Here is a 26,233-nt window from a genome sequence, read left to right as displayed (position 1 = left end):
TTTTATCACAACTAGGTCCGTACTTGCGGTCAAAGAAATACCACCCCACACCATAACGGATCCTCCACCAAAAAATGTGGTGTGTGAGATATTACACTGAGCATATCGTTCGTTGGGTCGTCGCAACACACGAACACGTCTGTCGTTATTATACAAACAAAATCGGGATTCATCAGTAAATAGCACTCGTTCCCAGTCAGCCTCTAACCAATTAACGTGTTCTCTGGCAAAATGTAGTCTCCCCCTTCGATGCTCTGCAGTTAATAGAAGACCTCGGGTGGCAATCCTAGGTGTTAAGTTGTATTCCCTAAGTCGCTGTCAAACAGTTTAAGTACTAATTTGTATAGAATGCACGTCTCGAAGCTGAATTTGTAGACTTCGATGTGTTACAAAACGTTGTCGAAGAGCAGAAGTTCTTAAAAATCGATCTTGAATAGGGGTAGTTACCCGGTTTTGTCCTTGCCCTGGTCTGCGAGTATGATACCCTGTTTCGAGGAATCTTTCTAACACCCGTGAGATGGATGTGTGGGACACATTAAACCGACGACCAATTCTTCGGTAACTCCAATCTTCTTCCGACAGTATCACTGCTTGGGCACATTCATCTCGGGTTAAGTTACGTGATTGACGCTCCATAATAAACACAATTTTAACAATAATCAACAATTAAGCAGTAGCCGAATAAAATTCGTGAACACTTATTTATAGAATTACTATATTTATAGAATTAGTACATTTTGTGCTTCTTTTTGTTTTGTTGCAAAAAAAACTATAGCGATAAAACACAGTCAATAAATATAGAGTGTATAAATAGCATATACAAGGGGCTTGTAAAATATAACATTAAAATGAAAATTTTTATTAACGCTAATAAAATATTTTAATATTTCAAAGTGGTGCGTTAATTTCTTGGAGAAGTGTATATATTATATATTTATATATATGGTTGCAGCCTCCCTTACATAGTCGTCCTTTATTTCTGCCCAAGATTGTCTGGTAATCGCTTCTATGTGTCATGAACCTGCTTGTTTCTTTATGGCATAGCCCTATCTTAAGTTTGGAAGTCGCCTTGGTCTCTTGATGGCTATTGGATACCACAGTGTAATTCTAGTGCAGCCATTGTCAGTTCTTCTCGTTCAATTTCCCGCCCACTGCCATTTTAGAGATTTGATTTTGTGGATTATATAACCTGGGTTGTATTATATTGCAATCTATTCTATTCTTTTGCGGTCTCTCTTTGTTATGCCTAAGATACATCGGTCCATTGACGCTTAGTGCCTTTGAGTTTTGCTATTATTTCTTTCTGTATAGTCCAAGTTTCGCAGCAGTAAGTAATAATTGGTAGCATACACTGATCCAGTGCTCTTTTCTCTTGAGATGGAGTTACATTCTGCATTTCGACATTACAGCCTTTTTACCACAAGATGCTAACCCAAGTTTATCAGTGTTGTTTATTATTATATTTTGGACATCCATTAACTCATTGTAAATTGTTTCTGTTTTTGCCAACTTCATTTTTATGCTAACTTTATTATAAGTTCTTGTAGTTCTGCAGGATTATTAGCAATCAGAATGATGTCGGAAAATCACAGATGACTATCGATCAATTGATAGGCCTTTGTTCTGCCAGTTTATTTTCTTCTTCTTCTTCACGTGCCATCTCCGCGACGGAGGTTGGCAATCATCATGGCTATTCTGATCTTAGATGCTGCTGCTCTGAATAGTTCAATTGATGTGCATCCGTACTATTCCCTCAAGTTACGCAACCATGAGAGTTTTTTTCTTCCTACACTTCTCTTGCCCTGGATTTTCCCTTGTATAATCAATTGAAGTAGGTTGTATCTCTCATTACGCATAACATGCCCCAGGTATTGCAGCTTACGTGTCTTGATGGTTTCCAATACTTCCATTCTTATTACAGTTATTACAGTTCTCTTACAGTTTATTTTGATGAACATATTTTCGTTCATGTTTTCTAGGGTTCCCGTAAAGAGTTTGGAGGATATTGTTATTTTGGAGAATATTTGTTAGGATATGGAGTCGATGTCTTTGGTGGGTTAAAGTTTCTATTACTGATTTCTGATATATAGAATCGAAAGACTTCTCAAAGTCTATAAAGGTTAAAGGCTAGTGGTATTTCATATTCTTTAGCTCTACTAATTAGTTATCGAATTGTATGAGTATGATCTATGGTACTGAATCTACTTCTAAAACCAACCAACCAAACTTTCTCTCATGTAACCTCTAATGCGTTTGTTAATCTGTTGTTGATGATCTTTGTGAATATCTTGTATATGATTTATAGTAGACTTATGGTGTTGGTTGTATCAATGTAGATCTACCCGTTCTACATCAATATCGTTCGATGGAATAAAAGTCCAAAATTATCAACAATAACTTCTATTCAAAAATTACAGGCGGTTTTAAAATGAAATAATTCTAAAGAATATATCGGTGATAAGTTCAAAAAGGTACTGATTTTACAATCTTTTAAATTAATATAAACATGCCACGGCTTCGCCGAAATAAAAACATAATCAAAGCGGGAAGTCGTTAAATTTAATTACACACTCTCGACGTGAAACATAAACATAAAAACCACGTCGCCCTAATATTCAGAATAAACATCTTTTGAGTGCAATAAGCAATAATACTCGACTTAAGCCATAAATTATAAAAAATAATCTACTGAGTGTCTCTGACATCCTCCCACCTGAGGCAAAGTTACAATAAGAAACGTGACTCACAAACAATCAGAGACAACAACATAAAAAATAAAAGAAAACCTACTACACAAGAAACAGAAACAATAAAACACAAGAAAATTAAAACATTCTACAAACTAGTTCATAAAAAAGTCAGTATATCTAGCAGATGTTTTAACCTTACGCCCACTCCGCGTAACGTAGCGCGTATCACTTTTATGCGTTTCGGGTACTCTGCTTTTAGACACTCCCGTCTTCGCGTCATCACACTCGTTTGCACTTTTGTGCGTTTCGGGTACTCTGCTTTTAGACACTCCCGTCTTCGCGTCATCACACTCGTTTGCACTTTCAACCGCGCGCACCTCAACTTCTTTCCACTGGGCTCGAGAAGAGATGCCTGGGTCGTTGTTTCCCTCAGAGTCCAAGTTGTTCGAATTGCCCTCTCTTCGGATAGAATTGACTATGCATTCCAAAGGGTACAAGCGTTGCACAGGTCTCAGAAATTGTCCCCTTTCGGTATTAACTCTCACAAGTCGCACTTGCTTATCTTTTCCAGGAAGAAGTTCGACTACTCGACCAAGTGGCCAATTGATTCGCTTATCTTGATCATTGCCAACCAAGACCATGTCTCCCACTTTAACTTGTTGGCTACTTCTTCCTTTAAACCATAACTTTAACTGGCCTAAATACTCGTTGCGAAACCTTCGTCGAAGATCATCAACCAGTTTTTGTCTGTACACCACTTTCCTAGATAGAGCCTTTTGGTCAACAGCATCACAGTCTGGAACCCCACTCTCTGTCTGGTCTCTAAGAAACATCATGGGTGTTAAAGGTATCAAGTCGTTTGGGTCATTAGAAGAGGTAAGTGGCCTTGAATTGATGATGGCTTCGCAATCGCAAATTACCGTCATTAAACTTTCGTAGTCTAGCGAGGCCTGTCCTAACACTTTGCGCAATAACTGCTTCAAAACCCCCACAAGTCTTTCCCAAAATCCTCCCCACCACGCGGCCGTAGGAGGGTTAAATCGCCATTGAATACGTTCGACACTACTGCTCTCGGCGATTTTCTCAAAGTCCACTCGAAGAAAGGCATTTTCAGTACCAACAAAATTGGTCCCATTATCACTATAAATAGTCTTTGGACGACCCCGTCTGGCAATAAAGCGTCGTAAAGCCTGCATAAAACTAACAACCGATAATGCAGTACAAAGTTCAAGGTGTACGGCACGATACACGGCACATGTGAAGAGGCATACCCACACCTTTTCCCCAGTCCTCAGATATAGAGGGCCTGCGAAATCAACCCCTGTTATTTCAAACGCGTTGGCATCTCGAACACGATCAACTGGTAATGGAGGTGCACTCACGATAAAAGGTTTGGCATTTTGTCTCTTGCACACGACACAATTGGAAATTGCAGATTTTATAGTCCGACGTCCTCCTAGAATCCAATCATTTTGACGTAATCTGCTCATAAGTCCCTGTGTCCCACTATGACATGATTTTAAGTGTTCTCTGAATATAAGCTGATTGACCAAAAAATGTTTGGCAGGCAAAACTATGGGAAATAGAAAGCTTTTACAGTCGCTTCTGTTACTGATCCGTGACTTTAGTCGAATTAAGTCATCATCATCTTTGTAAACGTCCATGCCACATAGTCGTTTATCGTTCTTATCGCAGAAGGACTCCTTTTGCACTATACGAAGAACAAAAATTTCGGCTCGGTCAATTTCCTCGGAGCATAAGTGACCTCTGAGTCGATCTTTATTTCTTGAGTTATGAAGAAATCGGAATATCCATGCACACATACGGAGAGTCTTCAGATATTGGGAAAAGTAACCAAAATGCCAATCATCTAATGACATCTTCGAATGCTCATCATTAATTAATGTGGCAACCAATTTGACCTTCCTCTCTTGATTGATCTCATCTTCATTGTAATCCAGATCTACTTGAGGATCAATCGCCAGGTCCTCATAAAGCCATTGTGGCCCCTCCCACCATCTTGATTCGAGTAACTGCTTGGCTGAACAACCCCGCGATGGAAGGTCAGCAGGATTCAGTCTACCAGGAACGTGGTGCCAGTTTTCACCATGAGATAATTTCCGTATCTCTGACACACGATTCCAGACAAATGTGGACCATTCCTCGGGTCTCCTTATCCATGACAGTACGGTGGTCGAGTCACTCCAGAAAAAAGATTCCATTTCAATGTTGAGGCTTTCCTTGACAGTAGTATATAGCCTTACACCAATCACCGCAGCCATTAACTCCAGACGAGGTATTGACAGCCTTTTTATTGGGGCTACCCTTGATTTAGCCGCTAAGAGATGTACGAATACACGCCCGTCCCTAATTCCTCTCAAAAATACCACAGCGGAAAAGGCTTCCTTGCTGGCATCGCAAAATGTATGAAACGTCCAGTGTTCTGCTTCCTCAGTACCAGCGTTTATCCACCTAGGTATCTTTATTGCATTTAGATAAGAAAGCTGTTTTATCCAGCTACGGAAAAGAGTTTCCAGTTCCTCGTCAACCGGCGTGTCCCATCCCAGTTGCTTCTCCCATGTTTTCTGTAACCACAGCTTTGGTAGTAGGGTGACTGGGCAACTGTAACCTATGGGGTCAAATATTCGTTGTGCTTGGGATAGCATCAATCTTTTGGTTACCGATTTACTTAAAATCTGTTCGATATCTTCGTCGTCTTGGTTTATAGATAAAGTGTCATCCAGCTTGTTCCACTTAATTCCCAGAACCACCGTAAAAATGTTAAAGGAATCATTTTGAACTTGGTGAGTAAACTCCCACCCTCTTAAGTCGAATTTTCCTTTAGCCATTATCATATTTGCCTCTTTGATAAAGGTTTTCAATTCTATTTCACTAGCAACACTAGTAACACAGTTGTCCACGTAAAAACTGTTTGACAGTTTCTTAACAGTGTCTGTAGTAAAAGAAGCTTTCGAGTCATACTCATCCACAAGTTTTGACAGATGATATTCTAATGAAGCTCCCAACAAGAACGGGCTACTGTTGATTCCAAACACTACCCGTCGATGACGAAACACTTTAAGGTTGTTCTCCTTATCATACCATAGAAATCGAAGGAAATCTCTGTCTTTCGGATGTACACTGATCTGTAGAAAAGCTTTGCTAATGTCTGAAGTTACTCCAAATTTCTGACACTGGTTCAAAGAAGGGCTATCCTTTTCTCTGGCTGATGCATCGAAAACTGGTCGTATTTTCGTAGTAATGCTACTTGGTTTAATCACTGGCCGGTGTGGTAGGTAATGAGCTTCCTGGTTCCTTTGCTCCTCCACTACCTCCTCAATAATATTGTCATTTAACCACTCTTGAAATACTTGGTCATATGCCTCAAAATAACCATCCTTAGTAATCTTCTTCACCGTGTTATCTAATCTACTTTTTGCCAAGTGATAGTTACTAGGCAGCGCTGGATGTCCCTCCAACCATGGGAGCCTAACTTCATATCGTCCATCGGTGTCAACAGAAATGGTTTCCAGAAAAAGTTTCTTTGCTGCTAATGCGGTTTCATCGCGAGTCTTTCTTTCCATTGGATCATTTATGCCTAGTACGTCGAGCTCCCAAAGATTCGTAATAGGGGCATTATTGACAAAAAGAGAGAGCGAGATCATAGATAAGTTACTATGCGTTTCAACTGGTATCTTTCCCATTAGAGTCCAGCCTAATAGGGTCTCTATCGCTACCAAGTTACAATTCAAAATATGTCTTCTTCCAGTGTAAAGTTTGCCCGCGATATCTGATCCTATCAAAAGTTCAATTGGAGTAGAATCATATGAGTCAGATATTTCAATATTTAATTTACGAAGCTCTTCCGTCCAGGGCCCATCGAATATGGAAGATACACTATTGCAAATAACAGCTTGATCCAGTGCTTCAAAGGTACAACTATAAGTATCGTGATTTAATTCCACGTCATAGCAATCATGATTTTGCATCAAATTACTTCCTCCGAATAACCCATGAACGAGACTAATTTTTCCTTTTGACTGATATCCCAAAAATTTAGCTGTCGCCTTCAAAATATATGATTTCTGCGATCCAGTATCAATCAATGCTCGCACATGTCTCGATTTACCTAAATGAGTCATTTTTACGCGCAGCGTCTGCAAAAAAACCTGTGTGTTCATATTAGAACTATTCGCAAGTGCCTGATCGACTTTCGCTACCGTATCATCTTGTTGTTTTTGCTCCAAATTATTTGCCTTTGTTCTATTAAATGAAAGTGTCGGACACATTAGAGAAACATGTGATCTACTACAAACTAAGCAACTTAAATGACCTCGACATTTTCGAGCTTGATGGCCAATTTTTAAGCATCGAAAGCATGCACCCTTTTGTGCCAAAATATTTCTTTTTTGCTCGTAGGTCAACTTCTGAGCTTTAAAGCAGCCAGTACTGTCGTGCGAATTTTGGCAAAAAAGGCACTTCGTTGTCACTTCTGAATTTATTAGACCCATTGCCGTAGAAAAGTTTTCTTGTGGTATCCGCGATTTCTGACTAGGCCGTTTAACATCTCTATTTGCTGCACTAGGTAGATCAAAGCCTTCCACCGCTAAAGAAATGTGCTGTTCATTATCGACTTCCCTTTTCAAAAAGTGCATGAGATTGTTAAGTCGATTTTCTATAGTAGAAACGCCCACCGTATTTATAAAAGCTTGTGATCCAGCGACCTCGGGTCCCTCGGGAATACGTTGCCAAACTCTCAATAGTTCCGATGGTAAACACGATTCTACTAACGGAAACAGCATCGCCGCGTAATTATCTGATTTTATCCCAAGTGTTTCTAACGCCCGTAATTGAGTTTCGAGATTGTCGTACAACAAAGATAGATCCCTTTTATTGCCAGACGAGGTGTTATTAATTACTAATTTTAGCAACTCCCGCACGTATACCTCTATTTGCAAATCATCCCGCCCAAATCGCGAAAGAAGACAGTCTACCATTTTACCATAATTGTTCCCAGTGGCTGGAAAACTATCAACTAACTGTCTTGCCCGACTACCCATTAACGTACATTGGACCAGATATTCCACTTTATCATTTAAATCTATATCCGGATCATTATGTATCTTTTGAAACTGGGACCAGAAGGGCAACCAGTTTCTGATATTTCCATCAAACTTCTTAAGTTCTAGAGTAGGTAATTTAAATTTACGCCTACCTGATCTGCTGCCTACACTACTTTCCGAGGCCATGGAGTCTACCTCTTCACCTGGCTCGTCCCGCGGCTTCTGTAGAAAATCCTCAGCCTGTGTGTTCAGGTCGGTAAATTTCCTTAGATAAACTTCGCTGCCATCTATCTCTGCCAACAAGTCTGCTTCACTTTCATCACTTTCCAACAGACACTGGTATATATCGCTGTCAACTTTCCTTAGATCCTCATATTTTTGTTTCAAAATTTCTAAGGTCACCACGATTAAACGTACCTTTCCTTCCGGCGCCGACAACAGCTCTTCCAACTCTTTCGCCGATTTAGTAAAGGTGGTACGGAGTACTTTACGGTGCTTTTTGTTTTGATCCATGATTCACAATGCACACTTGAACAAACTACACACGTTTATCGGAACAACAACAAATTAAACGTGCGGTCAAGGGTGTCCGGTTAGATCACTACACTTTCGGCACACCCGGTATACTCAAAAACGATTATTCCCGTAAACTGCCCGTCCTGTCACGGTCGCCAAATGTTGGTTGTATCAATGTAGATCTACCCGTTCTACATCAATATCGTTCGATGGAATAAAAGTCCAAAATTATCAACAATAACTTCTATTCAAAAATTACAGGCGGTTTTAAAATGAAATAATTCTAAAGAATATATCGGTGATAAGTTCAAAAAGGTACTGATTTTACAATCTTTTAAATTAATATAAACATGCCACGGCTTCGCCGAAATAAAAACATAATCAAAGCGGGAAGTCGTTAAATTTAATTACACACTCTCGACGTGAAACATAAACATAAAAACCACGTCGCCCTAATATTCAGAATAAACATCTTTTGAGTGCAATAAGCAATAATACTCGACTTAAGCCATAAATTATAAAAAATAATCTACTGAGTGTCTCTGACATATGGGTTTACTGTTTTTTGCTACCTTTATTATAAACAAGTATTATATTTGGTGCATTACAGTGGTCTGATACACATCTTGATCTTAGACAGTTTGTAAATATGCCTGCAAAGATTTTTCAGGTTTTTTTGCCAGCATATTTAAGCAGTTCATACTTTACTACTTTACCGCTTTTTATTTTTGTTATTGTCGATTCTACTTTTTCCAGATGGACTTCTAGTACGTATCCTTGGTGACTGGTTACTTTGTTAAGTGTTTCAGAAGTTTTGTATAGTTTTCTGTAGTATGAGTAGAAGCACACAATTTTAACAAAAAAGGAACATATAGATAGAATTTTCGAAAAAAAGCAAAATGTGCAAAATATTGTCTTTCCATCGCTTTTAATGTCTTGACTAATATTATTTTATTATTTTATAGTATTACAGCTCCAGGAGCAGCTTAAATTACAATTCAGTACTAAAACACTGCTTTACACTATATTTTATTGTTATAAACTATTTTAATGATGATCAACTTTAGTTTATAATGTAACCAAATAAACGTAAGACGGTCGTAAATCCACAAAGCGTCAAATTTAATGGCTGTTAAATTTATTCAGCTGGATTTAACATGTGATCTAACTCATAACAGTTGCTTTTATATTATTTGGAATTTAACCAAAGTTTTATTTGTATACAATAGTTTATGAAACCACAATGTATAAATAATAATGAGTATAATATGAATATTTATTTTCTTGGTATTACGAGTGGAAACTAACCGTACCTCTGAGCAAGTATATTTAACTTAAATACACTGGTTATTTCATGAGATTATGCGCCGGACTATGTATATTTTAATATCAACTTTTTGATAAATATTTACTTCCCTAAACATTGTATTATATATATATATATATATATATATATATATATATATATATAGTGAAAAAGCGATAAACGCTTGTCATCAACGCTGATCAAATAGAATACAAAACTCAAATATTTGGGTGTGCAGTGGAAGATAGGACAAAGAAGTACTCTTTTTTAGTGAACCAAGCTTTCACAAATCTTTATTTGCATCATCAGGGTGCTACAATAAACAAAATTAGTACAAAATACAAAATTTTTTTGCTTATAAATTTATAAATTTTGCTTAAAAATTGCTTATAAAAGCACTCTAGTTGTGGGATCTTTGTACAAGTCATTGAAAGATAAAGTACCAAACTTAGATAAAAGTGATGTTGTCTACAAACTTAATTGTTTGGGCTGTGAAGGTTCTTATATAGGTCACACCTCCCAAAAAGTTTCTAGCCACACATGCTAACACAACAGGGCACTCTTTCGATTTTCCAAATGTAAAAATCCTATCCACGGAGAGCAATTATTTAAAAAGATTGTTTCTCGAGATGGCTTTCATTTTTCAAGAAAAAGAAACCATTAACAAAAAGGCAGATACCAATAATTTAAGCAACTTATATTCATTATTGTTAACTTTGGATAAACACGAATCTACTAATACAGACAATTCATCATCAACAATATAAGTTTCATTATATATGAGATATACCTACAATACCTCTCCTACTTCTTCTAAAATAAGTCTTTTTACCTTTTCTGTTTCAAGAAGTTCAGCGTCTATCAGGTATACTATTACCTTTACATTGTTATCATTAAGATCTAACGTTCTATCGTTTTAAGTTGACAGTAACGAATTTACAAACAATTCTTTTGTTTCTGATAAGAATGTTTATAACCTAAATTTTATTTTATGACATGTTCTGTAATTATTTTAACATAATTTTATTTAAGTGTTCATGTATATGTGTTTTAAAGTGTTTTAAATATGTATTTGTTAAAGAACGTTTTTTAAAAAACAATTTTGGATAGTTTTCGCCATCAATTGTAGGGGTCAAATGAGTTGCTCATTTCATTTGATAAACATCACGACAACTAACCTCAATTAGTGTAAGATGCAAAACAACAATTCTTTTTCTGTATTTTGTACTAATTTTGTTTATTGTAGCACCCTGATGATGCAAATAAAGATTTGCGAAAGCTTGGTTTACTAAAAAGAGTACTTCTTTGTCCTATCTTTCGCTGCACACCCAAATATTTGAGTTTTGTATATATATATATATATATATATATATATCCTGTATCCTGGGATGTATTTGCAGAACTTTTACAATTAATATTTGACACTAATTTTTTGGTCTTCAACGACAAATATTACCTTCAAATTTTTGGGACACCTATGGGTTCCTCAATCTCTCCCATCCTGGTTAATTATGTACTGGATGATTTAGTATCTGACCGGCTTGGTCGTTTAGATTTCCAAATCCCTTTTATTAAACGGTATGTTGATGACTTATTACTAGCCTTACCTCCAGACAAGATTCAGGCCACCTTGTCTTTATTCAATGAGTTTGATCCTCATTTATAGTTCACTGTTGAACTTGAGGACTCTAACACAAATAGTATTCCCTTCTTAGACATGCGTGTCATTAGAATGGGAGATAACACCCTTACTACAAGTTGGTACAGGAAACCAATGGCCTCTAATAGGTTTCTCAACTACCACTCTTGTCATCCCTTTAAATATAAATTAAACCTTATTAAAGCTTTAAGCTGCAGGCTAAATAGACTGATACATCCGATTAATCGAAGGGAATCCTTTCAATTACTTAAAAATATTCTGATTGAGAATTCCTATCCATCCTCCCTTATTAATAAATACCTTTATACTCAAAGTTATGGTTCTTCTTTAAATGACATACCCAATGGTGACCAACTCAGAATAATATCAAATAATTCAATTAATAACACTGTTCTGCCTAATACTGTACTTGGGAATCCAACTACCCATTACTCATCTTTACCTTATTTTCCTCAAGTTACTGAGAAACTCGTTAAACTGTACACCCATAACAACGTACCGGTTAAAATTGCTATTAAGAATGCTAAGACTGTCAGGAATTTGTTTTCTAAAACTAAAACACCTCTGTCCCTTCTGGAACAAGTTAATGTAATATATCATATACCTTGTGCTGAGTGTAACTCATGTTACATCGGTCAGACAGGGAGATCACTGAGAGGGCGTCTTACGACTCACCGCAGTGATATTAATTTATCTAAGCATACTTGTGCTCTTGCCCAACATGCTATCAACACTAACCACGAAGTAAACTTTAATGAAGTTAAAATTCTTGGCACTGAACGCAATCTCGTTAAAAGACAGTTTTTAGAAATGTGTTCAATATTAAAACATCCTAATACGCTTAATAAGAGAACCGACATTAGTAATTTGAGTCAAATTTATCATGCATTAATTTTACAAAATTAGGCTTGATATGTTGTTTACTTAAATTTTGTCCCACATTGGGGTTTTGTTATTACATTTTCATATAATAAATTTAAATAAAAATAAAATAAAATAAATTATTCCTTCCTTAACTAAGATTTATCAACTTATATTTTATTAATATTTGTCAATATCACTTTTACATAATTAAGTAATTGTTCTTTTTGATGAACTTGTTTGATAAAATTAAACTGAAATTGATTCATAGAATCTTTTTCATTACGGTCCTAAATGTTTCAACCTTTGGACTGTGGAAGTTGTATTAATCTTCACCTGTTAGCTGGCTAACTAGTGACGTCATAATATTATAATATATGATATTTTGGATTGACTTCGCATGCTTTGTTCTTTGTTGACAGATCAATCACTGTTGGGGTGAGTGGTGATTTTAACCACCTTTTCCTTTCATTGTTTGGTTTTTTAACGACAAGCTGTCAACCAAATTTATCACATTTTTTGAATATACCGCCTTATATATAGAGGTTGGTAGGTTGCCTTGCTGTTTATGTCACTTTGACCTCAAGGCCACTTCTCTTCACGTGTTTGCGTGGGTGTTAAACCTGTAAATTCATTTATCGGCGAGACTCAGTAAGCTAAAGACTGGTAACTTCATTTTATCTTATTACTATTAATCTTAAATAACTTATAATGTTACCTAAAGTTAAAATTAAAATCTAATTTATTAAATAAATTTGTTGGAAGTGCATTCGTATGATCTTTTTAGTTCTTTACACTTTAAAATAAACCTTAATGTTTTTTACTTAAGTTTTTATAATAACTTTTTTATACATGTATTTTTATCACATGTTCTTTTGCTGTGCTAATTTTGTTAAATTGCAAACTATACCTAGTTTCAATTAATTATTTTATACAACGTTAACTCTGAATGTTCAGTTTCGTAAGTTTTTTCATATTTTTAACATCATTGACTGCTACATGTCTTTGTAAGGTAAAAGGTCAACACACTTTTGTTGTAACTTCTCTATGGATGTTTGGTTTCATATTGTTCTTCTTAGATGAACTGATGATGCTTTCTGAGCAGAAAGCGAAACGTCTTCAATAAACAGATGAAGTAGCCACCTTCTTTGTCTTTTATTTCTCCACTTTGACCGAAAAACCCACCACTCTTCGAGTGTACCTTAGTTTATATATATATTTATATTTATATATATATATATATATATATATATATATATATATATAATTATTTCTTGGTTCATAAATAAAGATTGTCTATGATACTATCATCTAGACATTTTTATTGACTTTTTTCGACGTTTCGGCAGGATATTCATGCCTTTTTCAAAATATAATATTGACTAAAAAGCATTTTATCAAAAGTCTATCAATTTTCTGGACCTGTCTTTAAATAGAGAAAATAGTAGGTACTATAACTACTTTATGGTACACCAAAATAACATGGTCGTCAAGATACCTCAATTTTAACTCTCATCATACTTGTCTCAAAAGAAATCTGTAGTTATCGGCCTCCCCGACAGAGCTATAGGATAATCCGATTCTATCAATAGACCTCAGCCTATAAAAAAATCAAAAACAGCACTTAATTCATACTTTAATTAATACTTCATTCATACCCACACCACCTTATCGAAACCACTTTTAAATTGCGACTGCATACATTTTACAATATCAAGAATAATAACAAAACTAATATGGCAAAAAAGACTATATGTCTCTCCCCTATATTAAATATTTATCAGAACAGCTTGCAAATCTTCTGTCTAAACATAACATTACAGTTGCTCGTAGACACAATCTTTTGAAAAGAGTTTTACAAAACTAAAAACAAAAACCCCTCTATTAAAAAAATCGCATTTTGTATATGAAAATCCCTGCTCGTATTGCGATGCGGTATATATTGGACAAACTATTTAACTACTTAACTCAAGAATATGTTCTCACAAATATTAAAAAAAAAACTCAACCGCCCTCACAAAGCACGAAAACGAACAAAAATAAGTTTGATTGTGACAAAACTAAAATCCTAAAAAGTGAACATGAAAAAGAAGGAGCTCCTAAAGTCTATAGAAATCAAAAAAAAATAATAATAATGCAATAAATAATAAAAAAAGATGTTAAAAATTTAAAAAGATATATTTTCATTTTAATTATACTTTACTTTAATTCTACTTTATGTTTCCTTGAGAGCTTTTTGAACTATCTCTTTTGAATATAGGTTAAAGAACACCGGAGAAAGTATGCAGCCCTGCCTTACCTTCTGATAGATCTTTGCCAACTTTTCTAGTTGCAACTTGATTAAAGTAAAGGTTTGATATTATTCTAATATCTTTCATATCCAGATTTTATCCTGAAGTTGCTGTAGGAGGCGATTATGTACGACTTCGTTAAATGTTTTATTGTAATCAGATATGAAGAGGTTGGTTAACATTCATACTTCTTTGCGTCAATACATTAAGGGAAAACAAGGGCTCTCTCGTACCAATTGTGTTTCTGAAGTCAAACTGAGTGTTACTAATATCTTGCTCCAGTTTTCTGAAAATCCTTTGATTTATAATTTTCAAGAATATCTTTAGAGTGTGGATTTTTAATCTGATGGTTCAATAGTGAAAGCATTTTCTTACGTTAGGTTTCGTTAGGTTTGTTCGGTTAAGTTATGAACGGAGACTTAAGCCATTGTTTTGGAATGATATGGGTGTTTACACTTCTTTCTTTCCCAAATATCAAGAAAGAACAATTTTTCATTGGAATGGCTCATTCCAATTCCAATGGCCATTCCACAAGAAAAGTCATCAAGATGCCCAAAACTACGGATAAATTACGGATAACAATTAGCACTATTGATATTGAATCACCGGTACAACCACTGCAAAAAGACAAAATTTCTAGCCAACCAGCTATAATCATACGCAGAGGAAGCCGACTCTTGCGTTAAGAACACAAGCCATTTTATCGAGCGTATAAAGGACATCAGTTTCATGATTGGATAGTTATTAGTTAGCTTTGATATATTGTCGTTATTCACCAATGTTCCGAAAGAAGAATTATTAGAAATTATACGCAGAAAATATCCAATATTACAAGATACAACAAATCTAACGAGGTACTGCTTGAATACTACATATTTTATCTAAAAAGACCAAAGGTACAAATAAGTTGAAGAAACGCGTATGGGTTCACTGCTCTTACCGATAATATAAAACTTTTTTATGCAAGCAATAGGAATAGCAGAGCTTAAATATAAACTATGGCTATGGTACATTGACGACACCTTTATTAATTGGACATATGGGGAAGAAAAACTAACACTGCTACCAGCGAAAGCAAGTATGTGACGGGCATGTGCTAATTGTGCAGCTTTTGTTGGCTCTCTTAAAATACATATTTGCTGGCTAGCATAATACGTATTTAACAGATTCTGGTCTCGTCTGAAAATGTTTACCCCTTTGCAAAAGCAGGTCATCTAAATGAGTACTTAAATAAAATATAAAACCAAAAAAAAAGTGTATTTTATATAAAAAAAAGGCCTGTTTAATATGTCTGTGAAATATTGAAATATTTTCCTATTATATATCCTGTTAATAATTTTATACGTAGGAGTCATTGTTTTTATTTTTTATTTATGGAAATACATTTACTTGACATTACTAATATTGTTCTAGGTATGCAATAGGAAATGCCGAAAGACCAATGCTCCCAACTAAAATCGGCTGGTTGGATATTTTAGCCAATGACACCCAACAGTATTACCTACCAAACAATACAGGAGGTCCTAGCATACGAAGCAGATACGTCACTGCGTTATATTTTACGTTCACTTCTCTGACAAGCGTGGGATTTGGCAACGTGGCTCCCAACACAGACGCAGAAAAGATCTTCACTATTTGCGTCATGTTGGCAGGATGTAAGTAAAAGACTATTATTATTGTTCAAAATAGTTTCTAAATCATCTAAGAAAATTGAACGATTTATCATGGATGACAGTCAAATCAACAGAACGTGAAAATCCTAGAATTTATTATTATCCTTAAGAACTAATCCCATCATAATAGTTGTTTATAAATGTTTACTATACTCTATTCACTGAACTCAGTCCCAATTGACTAGTAAATTTAGTAATTAATTTTGAGCTGTTGGTCAAATTTTGACACCTACTGGAAGTGGCTGCAAAGTACTATACAATCATGCATATAGAATTTTTCATATAAAATGATTGCACGTTATTCAAGATTTACGACGTCAGAATCCCACAGCGTTGCCAAAACATCAGAATAGTTAATAAGTGAGGAATGTTTAAAATGTCAACTATTTAAGAACACAATACACTAGTCAATTGGATTTTTAAAATAAAGAAAATAATCACACTTTCAAAATTGATTTTAAAAGTTAACTATTTTTAACAGCTTGAGAAATATTATTAACAGTAGAAAAACTAAGTTTTAAGATTACTGCAAGACACTGAAATATATAAGAAAACATTTTAATACAAAAATATATATTCTAAATTTTAAACTTACCTCTTTTAGAGCATTAATAGTAGAAATGTCCCACCATTATTTCTTGTTCAAAAAAATATATTAAAGCTTATATCAGTTTTCTACAGACTATTTAGTTGTTTTGACAAAGCACAATCACAATACACAACAATAATTAGTTTTTAAAGCTATTAAGCTAAATTTAATATGTGTTTATAAATACAATTTATTAATATATAATATATTGTGATCAAATTGTGTAAGAAATCAAAACAAACGAAATTTTTACTCTACAAAAGCGGCAACACTTTAAACAATTTTGCCACATTCTAAAGTGTCATTGAAATTTGAAGTATTGCCGTATCACTGGCGTACAATTGGCTAATCTATTTAATTAAAATTATTATTTTGTGTAATATTAGATTTAAAGAGTTATTTCATAAAATTTATATTATTAATAATAACAAATGTTTATGGTTATTTAATCAATATAATTCTAAAATTCCCAATATAATCATGATTACATTCTTCTGATTATTATACCATATTAACGCCTATGAATGATCGAGCAGTTCCGTATGGGTTTCGTATTATTAGCTGACTTAGGAAAATTTAAACTCTAAAGTTGATGTTCTGGAAATTTTAAATACAAGTGACACAAGTACACTTTATATAAATTGTGACGTGCAACGTTTTTACTTTGAAAAATGGTATACACGCTCATTGCAAATTAATATTAATTGCTGAAAAGAAGAAAGTTATTACCAAGCAGTTTATTAAGAAAATAGTAAGAAAAAAGTCAATTAAACAATAAAACACATTTATAAACTACTATTTACAATTAGAATGGTTTTATAACATTTATGTGTTTATGTAACGGACCACAAAATTAATAACAAAACTAAATATTACCGACCAATCAATATTTTTGACATTGTGAACAATTTAACGTACTTCAAAGGTACTTACTTCAAAACAGAAACCAATATAATGTAGCATAATGTAATTATATAAAATTGTTACACAGTGTCTTTAGTCTACTTTGATTGAACGTACGTGTACCAAATTTAACAATTAGTGAAATAAAACCTTTTCGTGTTGCATCATGTCATGTTATATATGAATGTAGCTTTTATTTTGAAAACAATGAAATAACGATTTTTAAAAGTAAATAATGGATTTGTATTTCCAGCTATATTTAATAAAGTAGACAGCACGAATAATACAAATATTTACTACAATATCAAATTATAATTACGTCTAAATTTTGTCGTTTTAGTATATTTCTGGATTTCAATGAACCTGTGCAATTAAATAGTTAGGTCAGCATGTTTTTTCTTGACGTAACTTTTGAAGAATTGCTATCATAATTGAATGAACCGTCACGCCCAGAATCTGATCCAATCAAATCTGCGAATTCCAACCCCAACCTCTAAGTTTATTATTATCAGACTTAGTCATACGACTTACACACCCTCTAAGGATAAAATTCACTCATACCAGATACCTACGGTATCAAAAGGATTGAGCTCTGGTTGGACTCTTTCCGTGTTATCGAGCCCTGGTATGCTGGAGTATCTCTTCAAAAAATTTTCGTACACATTTTTTGGAATAATACCATTAGTAGATAGAATAATAAGTACTGTCTGGGTACTTTCCATTCTTCATTGTCTCCTTATTTGTATTTCTAGATCTCTGTACTTGGCGATATTTTCGTTGTATTCAACACGCAGATTACACTGGTAAACACACAGTTTGCTGCCGGAAATTTTTTTACTGTTTTTAAGTAATTTGGGTTTGCTGAATCCAAAAATGTCATCAGATTTGCTCTATCAAATCGTTTTCAGGACATACAACAGATCACATTTCTAACATATAGGGTAATTTAACGCAGCACTAGCTACATATATGTAGTGCTGCTACCAATTAAATAAACAAAACACTAAAATATCTTACATAAATATATATTACATAAAAAATAAGATATTTATTGTACAACAATGTACTTCCAAAAATCATCACAAATATCTGTCAAAAAAACTTAACTTTTCATCTAACCTTACCAGAATCGCAGCACAAATCTGCTATTCAGCTTCACCTAAAAACTTCCTTTTATATGATTTTCGTGCAGAGGCTTTAAAAGGACGGTCCCTTTAAAGACTCCAGCAGTAATCTGCCATCATGTGAGTGTCCCATCTCCCCTGATACCTCTCTTCGATTGTTTTGATATCTTGATGAAAGCGTTCCCCTTGTTCTTCACTAAGGTCACCAAGATTTTCTGGGAAACGGTCTACGTGGTTGTGGAGGTAATGAATGTTAATACTCATATGACAACTGTTTTTGTTAAAATTGACCTTTAGGATCTAGGACCTTTACAAATTGTTTCATCAGCTCTAGTTTAATATGTAACTGAGGTAATATTATTTTCTCTCCGTCGACCAATGCTTCGTTAACTATATTGGCTTCTCCTTGAACTAAAGCATCTCTGGGATGCCATTTTCTTCTACTCCAGTATCGGTCCTTAGCCCTGCTATCCCAAAGATAAAGGAAACAAGGATATTTTGTATTTTAGCACCAGCGAAATTGTTTTATATTCTTCTTTCATTTTTGTAGAATGCCCAATTGGTAAACTTCCATATTTGTTGCCATTATGTAAACACTTTAAACTTCTTTTGGAACTGTCGATAAAAAGACGCCAGTGATATAATGTATATTCCGATACACCCATTTTGTCTAACAGTCCTTTAATATTATTACAAAAAACCATATCATTTTGCTGAGAAAAAAAGGCAAAAGATCTTTTTCTTTATTACGGTAATATGTAATTTTGGTGTCTGGGTGAAGAAGATTCTTTTGCTTTAGTCTGGAGGCAAGCAACTCGGAAGAATCCTTTGAAAGGTTTAAATCTCTGATAAGATCACTCAGCTCTTTCTGAGTAAAATGTTCAGGACGTGTTGACTTCTCTTCAAAATCACTGTCGTCTTCACTATTAGTCTTTAGTTCGTCAGATAACGTTTCGACATTATCCTCTAATAACGTAGGTAGACAGCTAAATATTGGAATGGGTATCTGTTCAAGCTGCTGTGGAATTGGTCTTATTGCTGAATCCAGGTTCGGATATGTCCACGTATGTCAATTGTTACGATTAATGCCTTTTATATTCACAAGACAGAAATAGCAATCGTCAAAATGACTTTTTGGTTCCCTCCATACCATTGGTACACCAAACTTTAAACATTTTCGTTGTCCTTTCGTCCACTGTCGCAAGTTTTCCAGACAAGTTTTGCACACTACATGTGGAGCCCAGGATTTATCTTGATCTCCTAAATGAACCCCAAAATAGGCTTGATATGCCCTTTTTATAAAATCACAAACTTCTACTTTTCTTTACAATGTACTCGCCACATTTGTAGCAAAAAACGTCCGAGTTATTCACACAACAACGCCTGCTTGTAGAAGCCATGGTTTTCAGTTGTCAAAAACAAACTCTTGCAACGAAACTCAAGTTTAAACTAAATTTTACAATAGAACGCAGTTGACTTTATAGGAATTTATTAAGGCCGTTTCAGAGAAAATACTATTTACTTATCGGACAACAGTTACAAAGCAATTAGCGCTTATTTCAAGTTATGGGCATTTCCAAAAAGTACACTCTAATTAGAAGTCATTAGTATGTATTTGTATTAAAATTTGTTAAGTTGGTTTATAAACATATTGCAGTTATAGTGGTGGAATATACAGAAATGTAACAATATTTAAGTATTTGATGAGTATTTTATATCTCGAAAACTAGAGCTGATACAAAGAAAAGGTTTGTATTTTTGGAATCAGCACAAATGAATTAACCAAAATCAGTTGATTTTTTTTTGGCAGCAAGACAAAAATGTTTTTGTTGGGCTGTGTTATTGTTGTTAGGTATCGCTACATTAACTAGTGTTGTTTGTCTAGTAAATTTATTAACTAGTAAAAAATCTGGTCCATTATTTACCAGTGGTTGGTCTGTGAGCAAAATGCGGTCCCTGTATAGCTTGTAGTTGTCGTTTTCAAGCATTCTGTTACGGACGTATTGATAATAAGGAAAATGGTAGGTTTGGAGAAGTCCCAGTTTGTTAGCTAGTTTTTGGTGGATAATTTTCCTAATAAATCATGGCGTTCTTTATAATCTGAAGCTATTTTCTTGTGGCATGTTAAAGTTATTACTATTTAAATGGACATAAGTCACAATTAAAGGTTAATGTTTAGTTTTTAATGAAGTTTATTGGCGTTTCAATTTCCACTTCGGAAATCGTTCTCAAAATACAAACATTAGTGAAGAAAATCGTTCTCAAAATACAAACTAATGTGTGTATTTTGAGAACGATTTCCAAAGTGGAAATTGCAACGTCAATAAACTTATATTAACCTTTAATTGTGGCTTATTCTCATTTAAATAGTAATTACTGATCCTGAATGGCAAGTAGGAAAACCTCAGTCCCGGGAAACATCTTTCGTGATGTCAACCAATAGTTCGACGCTGTATTGTCACCATATTCTTGGCTGATTTCATTGAGATGTCGCCCATGCAGAGGTTTACTCATGCACGTGCACATTTTTTCTTGCCTAGTCGGGTGGTTTATGCGTATTTCTTGTTCTTTAAGCGGCGTTGTATCATCTACTGCGCAAATTGCTCGATGTGAAGTAGATGTCTCAGCCTGTACCTGAAAATAAGTTATTAAATTAGTAACCTGTTTATCCAGTTTCTCACCTATGTCCATGAGACCTCTTCCTCCTTGATATCGCGATAATATTGTTCTCTGTACTGCACTGCGTGAATGGTGTTTTTGCGCCTTTGTGAGAAGTGTTCTTACTTTCCGCTGAAGACTCTCTATATCTATTTTTGACCACTTTATAACAATAAATGAGTAGCTTAGCGCGGATCAGGCGAACGTATTTAATGTCTTTAACAAATTTTTGCTATTAAAATATGACTGATTTAGTTGTCTTACTCTTCGTACAAACTCCGAAGCTAGTTCGGTCTTTATTTGTTTATGGTCAATTTTCCGCAATTGCTTTACTCCGAGATATTTGTACATATTATTTTTACCCATTTCCTTGATGTTTTGGCCATCGAAACCTCCGGGCTGAACCTTTCCTCTGACTATATTTAATATACGGCACTTTTCTAGTCCAAAATGCATACTGAGAAAGATTTTACAGTTTTTAGCATCTGATCTAGGTGGTTTCGAGTGAAATCCATTAATTTCAAATCATCCATATACAACAGGTGATTAAGCTTTGCCACAACAGTATTTGTAGCTGTATTCTTGTAGCTGAGATAGTGGGTTCAAAGCTAAACAAAACGAAAGAGGATTCAACGAGTCCCCCTTGAAAAGGCCCCAGTTAATTGGGATATCTTTAGTTTCGATGTTGTTTTCACCGGGTATTTGAAGGTGAATTTTATTTTTAGTCCTCCACTCCGTCTTATATGCTTTAAAAAGGTCACTTTATTATCATCAACTTTATATATTTTCAATATATCTATAAGTCATTCATGCGGTACTAAATCAAAGGCCTTCTTTTAGTCAATGAAGGCGGTGAAAAGGTTCCTTTTTTTGTGTACGCCTGGTTGGAAATGACTGAGTCGATTATAAGTTGTTCTTTGCAGCCCATGGAACCCTTAGCGCATCCTTTCTATTGAGGATCTATGATATTTTTTAGAGAACAGTGTTGGTAGATACGCTGGGCTACACAGAATATGACCAATTTGTGCAAAGTATGAAGACAAGTAATAAGGCAGTACTTGGCTGGATCTTGGGTGTTATTTTGATCCTTCGGTATTAGATATAAGGTATTAGATAAGTGGTTCTGTGAGTAAGAAATAATGGTATTTCCTGTGGATTAGAAGTAACATGATTAATTAATACTGTCAAAAGCTCGTGGACACTGCAAAATTTCTTTAGTCAGAAGTTTTTAACTCCGTCTGGTCCATTAGATTTTCAGTTATTTTGCTCTTTGATAGTATTCGAGACTTCTTCAGTAGTGAAAGGTTCATAGGAAATATTACTATAATAATTATTATATTATTATTATTAGTTACCTCATGTGGTCTAGTATAGTCCTGCGTTAAATTTAAGTCATTTCTAATAAAATTTGTACATGGGATGGTGACTTTTTGAGTAATATCTCGCATATATACAAGATTATTCAAAGAATCATTCTTCACAAATAAGAATCACTAGGGAAACAATATATGAGAAGAAATATTCACGTTTCGTCAAACCAACCATTTTATGACACGTGTTTTGCGTTTTTAGCTCGTCAGATAGACCTGCTAGATAGAATAAACAAGAAGTAATCAATAGTATGTGCTTGTGTGAAAATACTTGCCCACCTTATAATAGAATCACCATGAAAAATTGTTTTTACCATTTCTTGACCATTGGATGATTACAGACAAAAACGTGACTTTTGAGTAAAAAGAACGGTACGGTACTCCTTTTTGTGAGTAGTCCAATCTGCATTTATTATCTCCTTCCACTAAACAGTGAAAAAATATTATTATTTAAATGCATAATTACTGTTTTTATTTTTTATAAATCCAGGCGGGATGTGTCGAAAAACAGATTATAATAGAAATTTTTCGTAGGAGTCTATTTCTTTTTCTGAAATTTCTTCAGTTTGTATCTTGTATCAATAATCATGATGTGTGCCAGTCGCAAATTTGGTGTTTAATTTTTTATTTAACAAAATCTAAAAAAATCTAAAATCTACTTTTGGTTTTGAATGTTATAGGGCTGTTACCAAATTATTTTACGTTGATCCTCTTAAATTTAATGTTTAATGAATTATTTCTTTCAACACGTTTCTTTTGCAATATTTCATATAAATTATAACTTTATTTTTCAGCTCTCATGTATGCCAGCATCTTCGGTAACGTTTCGGCGATCATCCAACGACTATACTCAGGTACAGCGAGATATCATACTCAGATGCTTAGAGTGCGTGAATTTATCCGGTTCCACCAGATTCCGAATCCGCTGAGACAACGGTTAGAGGAGTATTTCCAACACGCCTGGACGTATACGAATGGCATAGACATGAATTCCGTTTTGAAAGGATTTCCCGAGTGTCTGCAAGCAGATATATGTCTACATTTAAATAGAAATTTGTTACAGAATTGTAGCGTGTTTGATGGTGCCAGTCCTGGATGTTTAAGGTAAGTTGTTAAAAATATAGTTTAAATCATCGAAATTATACCAAAAGGCCTTAATATCAGAATAAAATATTTTGTAGAGAAAAAGCTTTAGAAAATAGAGTTCACAATTTAGACGGATTATATTTTTAAACATGTTACTTTAACAGAATATCAGGAGGTTTTTTCAAAAATCTCCTAATGGGTTGTTACAATCTCCTGACACCCTACATACTGTCTTTTGTTTTTTTTATTAATTTAGTCTCCTAGTTTAGAAGAAATTAAGTTAAGTCGATCAGTTCGATCAATGCACTTAATCCGACTGATGACGAACCAGAAGAAATAAAACTACAGTTCTTCGAATATCTAGAACAAGCCTAGAGAAGATGTCCCAGAAATGACACTAAGATTGTGTAAATAAATGCAAGAATACAACGGAAAGATAGTTAACATCAACAGAAAAAAATTTAAGGCAATTACAAACTAATGAAGAAGTCCAAATGGTGACCTGTTAACAACAAAGAAAGATGTAATGGATCGATGGATGTCATGCTTTAGCCGGATACTTAATATAGAGGAAGAAGAAAATAACTTGGAAAGTGAAAAACATGACATAAGCGGAACAAAAGAAAGGAGATAAAAGCACCAAAGATTCTTGAAGTTAAAGACGCTGGCCACGATAGCAACTTATTTTCAAAGCGAGTTTTGATGTTATCATTAGACAACCCCAATGCATTGAGGAAAATTTTAACATGGTAAACTAATGTATCGAATGCTTTTGACAACTAAAATTAAGTCTTGTTTCGATTAATCAGTGATTTTTGTAATATCTAGTTTATTTTGGATTATTAAAGAAAAGCAGAAAATGTCGAGGCATAATAATTTTTTAATGTGGATATGATGTAATTTTTAATATTTTTAGGTCCCTTTACATATTTTAGCGAGATTAAATAAAACGAGCGGTTCGAATTTATATAAATATATTTATTTATAAGTTTACAGTTCGGTAATATCTTATCAACTAAACTTAACTCATAGAATAATATTTAAGTATTTTTTTATTGTTGTCATTTTATATTTATTTCTTTAATTAACGTGTGTGTATATATTATATACGTAAACTAATACGGTCTTGTAGAGACCGCTCCTGACATACCTAAGGGGTGCGAAGCTATTTTTGGCGTACTAACACTTATATTATTAGTATAACCGGTGTACGAGACACTCCAGGTTTGTGTAAAACATCCAATCCCAGTGTAAACTGCCAGTGCACTGAAAAAAGAAGCAGTAATAATATTATATATTAATATATAAATTAATTGATAAATTTACAAGTAACTTATTTCGGCAGAAAAAATAATACCAGTACATATAAATAAACATTTGGATAATTGTTAATTCTCATAATTATTAAATACAATTGTAACAGATATTATTTCTCAATTTTTGTCCAATTTCCAATATTACACTGAGACAGAGACTGGCATAAATGCATAATATACAAAATGAGAGGCTATGGATACAGTGAGGCCATGATGAGACTGATCTCTTCGTACTTGAGCAACCCAAGCTTCAGAGTTCGGATAGGACGATAGGAGTACGGAGCTCCGGAGGCTGTACACAATATACACCGCAGATGTTCCAAGAACACCAGTAACACTACTCGTAGCGGTCAACAACATACAGACAATATTGGATAATATTAAAGAATGGTGTATCCAATGGAAAATAGCAATAAAGTCAGAGAAGACACAAGCATTATTATTCAAAAAGAAAAGAAAAACCCCAGAGAAACATGTGGACATAACCATCCAGAAAACAGCAACAGCCACAGCAGTAATAAGAGGACTCGTATGTAGAAAATCAAACTGCGCATAAAGACGAAAATGAGACTGATAAACAGAATCATACTTTCAATAATCACATACGCATCCTTCGCATGGCATAAGCAATTTATATAAAAAGAAAATACAAGTAGCCCACAATAACATCCTCAGCTATGGATATACTCCATTCGCTTAGCTCGGGCATATTTTGACAGATTCATTGTCGGAAACCTACAACACAAGAATTCCTACTTCTCAGTATTATTAGCTCACGTATCCTACTATTGCAGACTTCTTTCTTTAAAAAAAGAAGAATTATTCTAAATAGTGGAAGTGTATACTAAACCCATCAAATTTTGGGTAGTATATATTTAAAAAATATATTTTAGTTGTTATAATTTAACATAACTATTTATTATATGGTGCAGATAAATAAATATTGATTGTCGGTAATTCGCAAAGTTCTATTTTATTTAATATTTAGTTTGTTTACTAATAATATTTGCTATGATTACGTGTGCTTTGTTGTATAGTAATTTCCAGCCACTTTTAGTATGTCAAAAAGTAACTAACTTCGCAAAAAAATAATCACTAAATTCACTAGACAGTTAGGACTGGGAATA

At 34.2% G+C, this 26,233-nt stretch overlaps 1 protein-coding gene across 6 annotated transcripts in view; it reads left to right on the top strand.

The window, feature by feature from the left end:
- LOC140437434 (voltage-gated inwardly rectifying potassium channel KCNH6-like) overlaps nucleotides 1-26,233 on the top strand; it is a 713,853-nt gene that overhangs the window by 620,097 nt on the left and 67,523 nt on the right. For all 6 annotated transcript variants that reach the window (XM_072526970.1, XM_072526969.1, XM_072526966.1 and 3 more), the window contains 2 exons: nucleotides 15,801-16,042; nucleotides 23,499-23,808. In XM_072526970.1, the coding sequence (XP_072383071.1) occupies nucleotides 15,801-16,042; nucleotides 23,499-23,808 (552 nt within the window). The remainder of the gene's footprint in view (nucleotides 1-15,800; nucleotides 16,043-23,498; nucleotides 23,809-26,233) is intronic.

This window comes from Diabrotica undecimpunctata, chromosome 3 (genome assembly GCF_040954645.1).
Source record: "Diabrotica undecimpunctata isolate CICGRU chromosome 3, icDiaUnde3, whole genome shotgun sequence".
Classification (NCBI taxonomy): Eukaryota; Metazoa; Arthropoda; class Insecta; order Coleoptera; family Chrysomelidae; genus Diabrotica; species Diabrotica undecimpunctata.
This window is presented reverse-complemented; position numbering and strand designations above follow the sequence as displayed.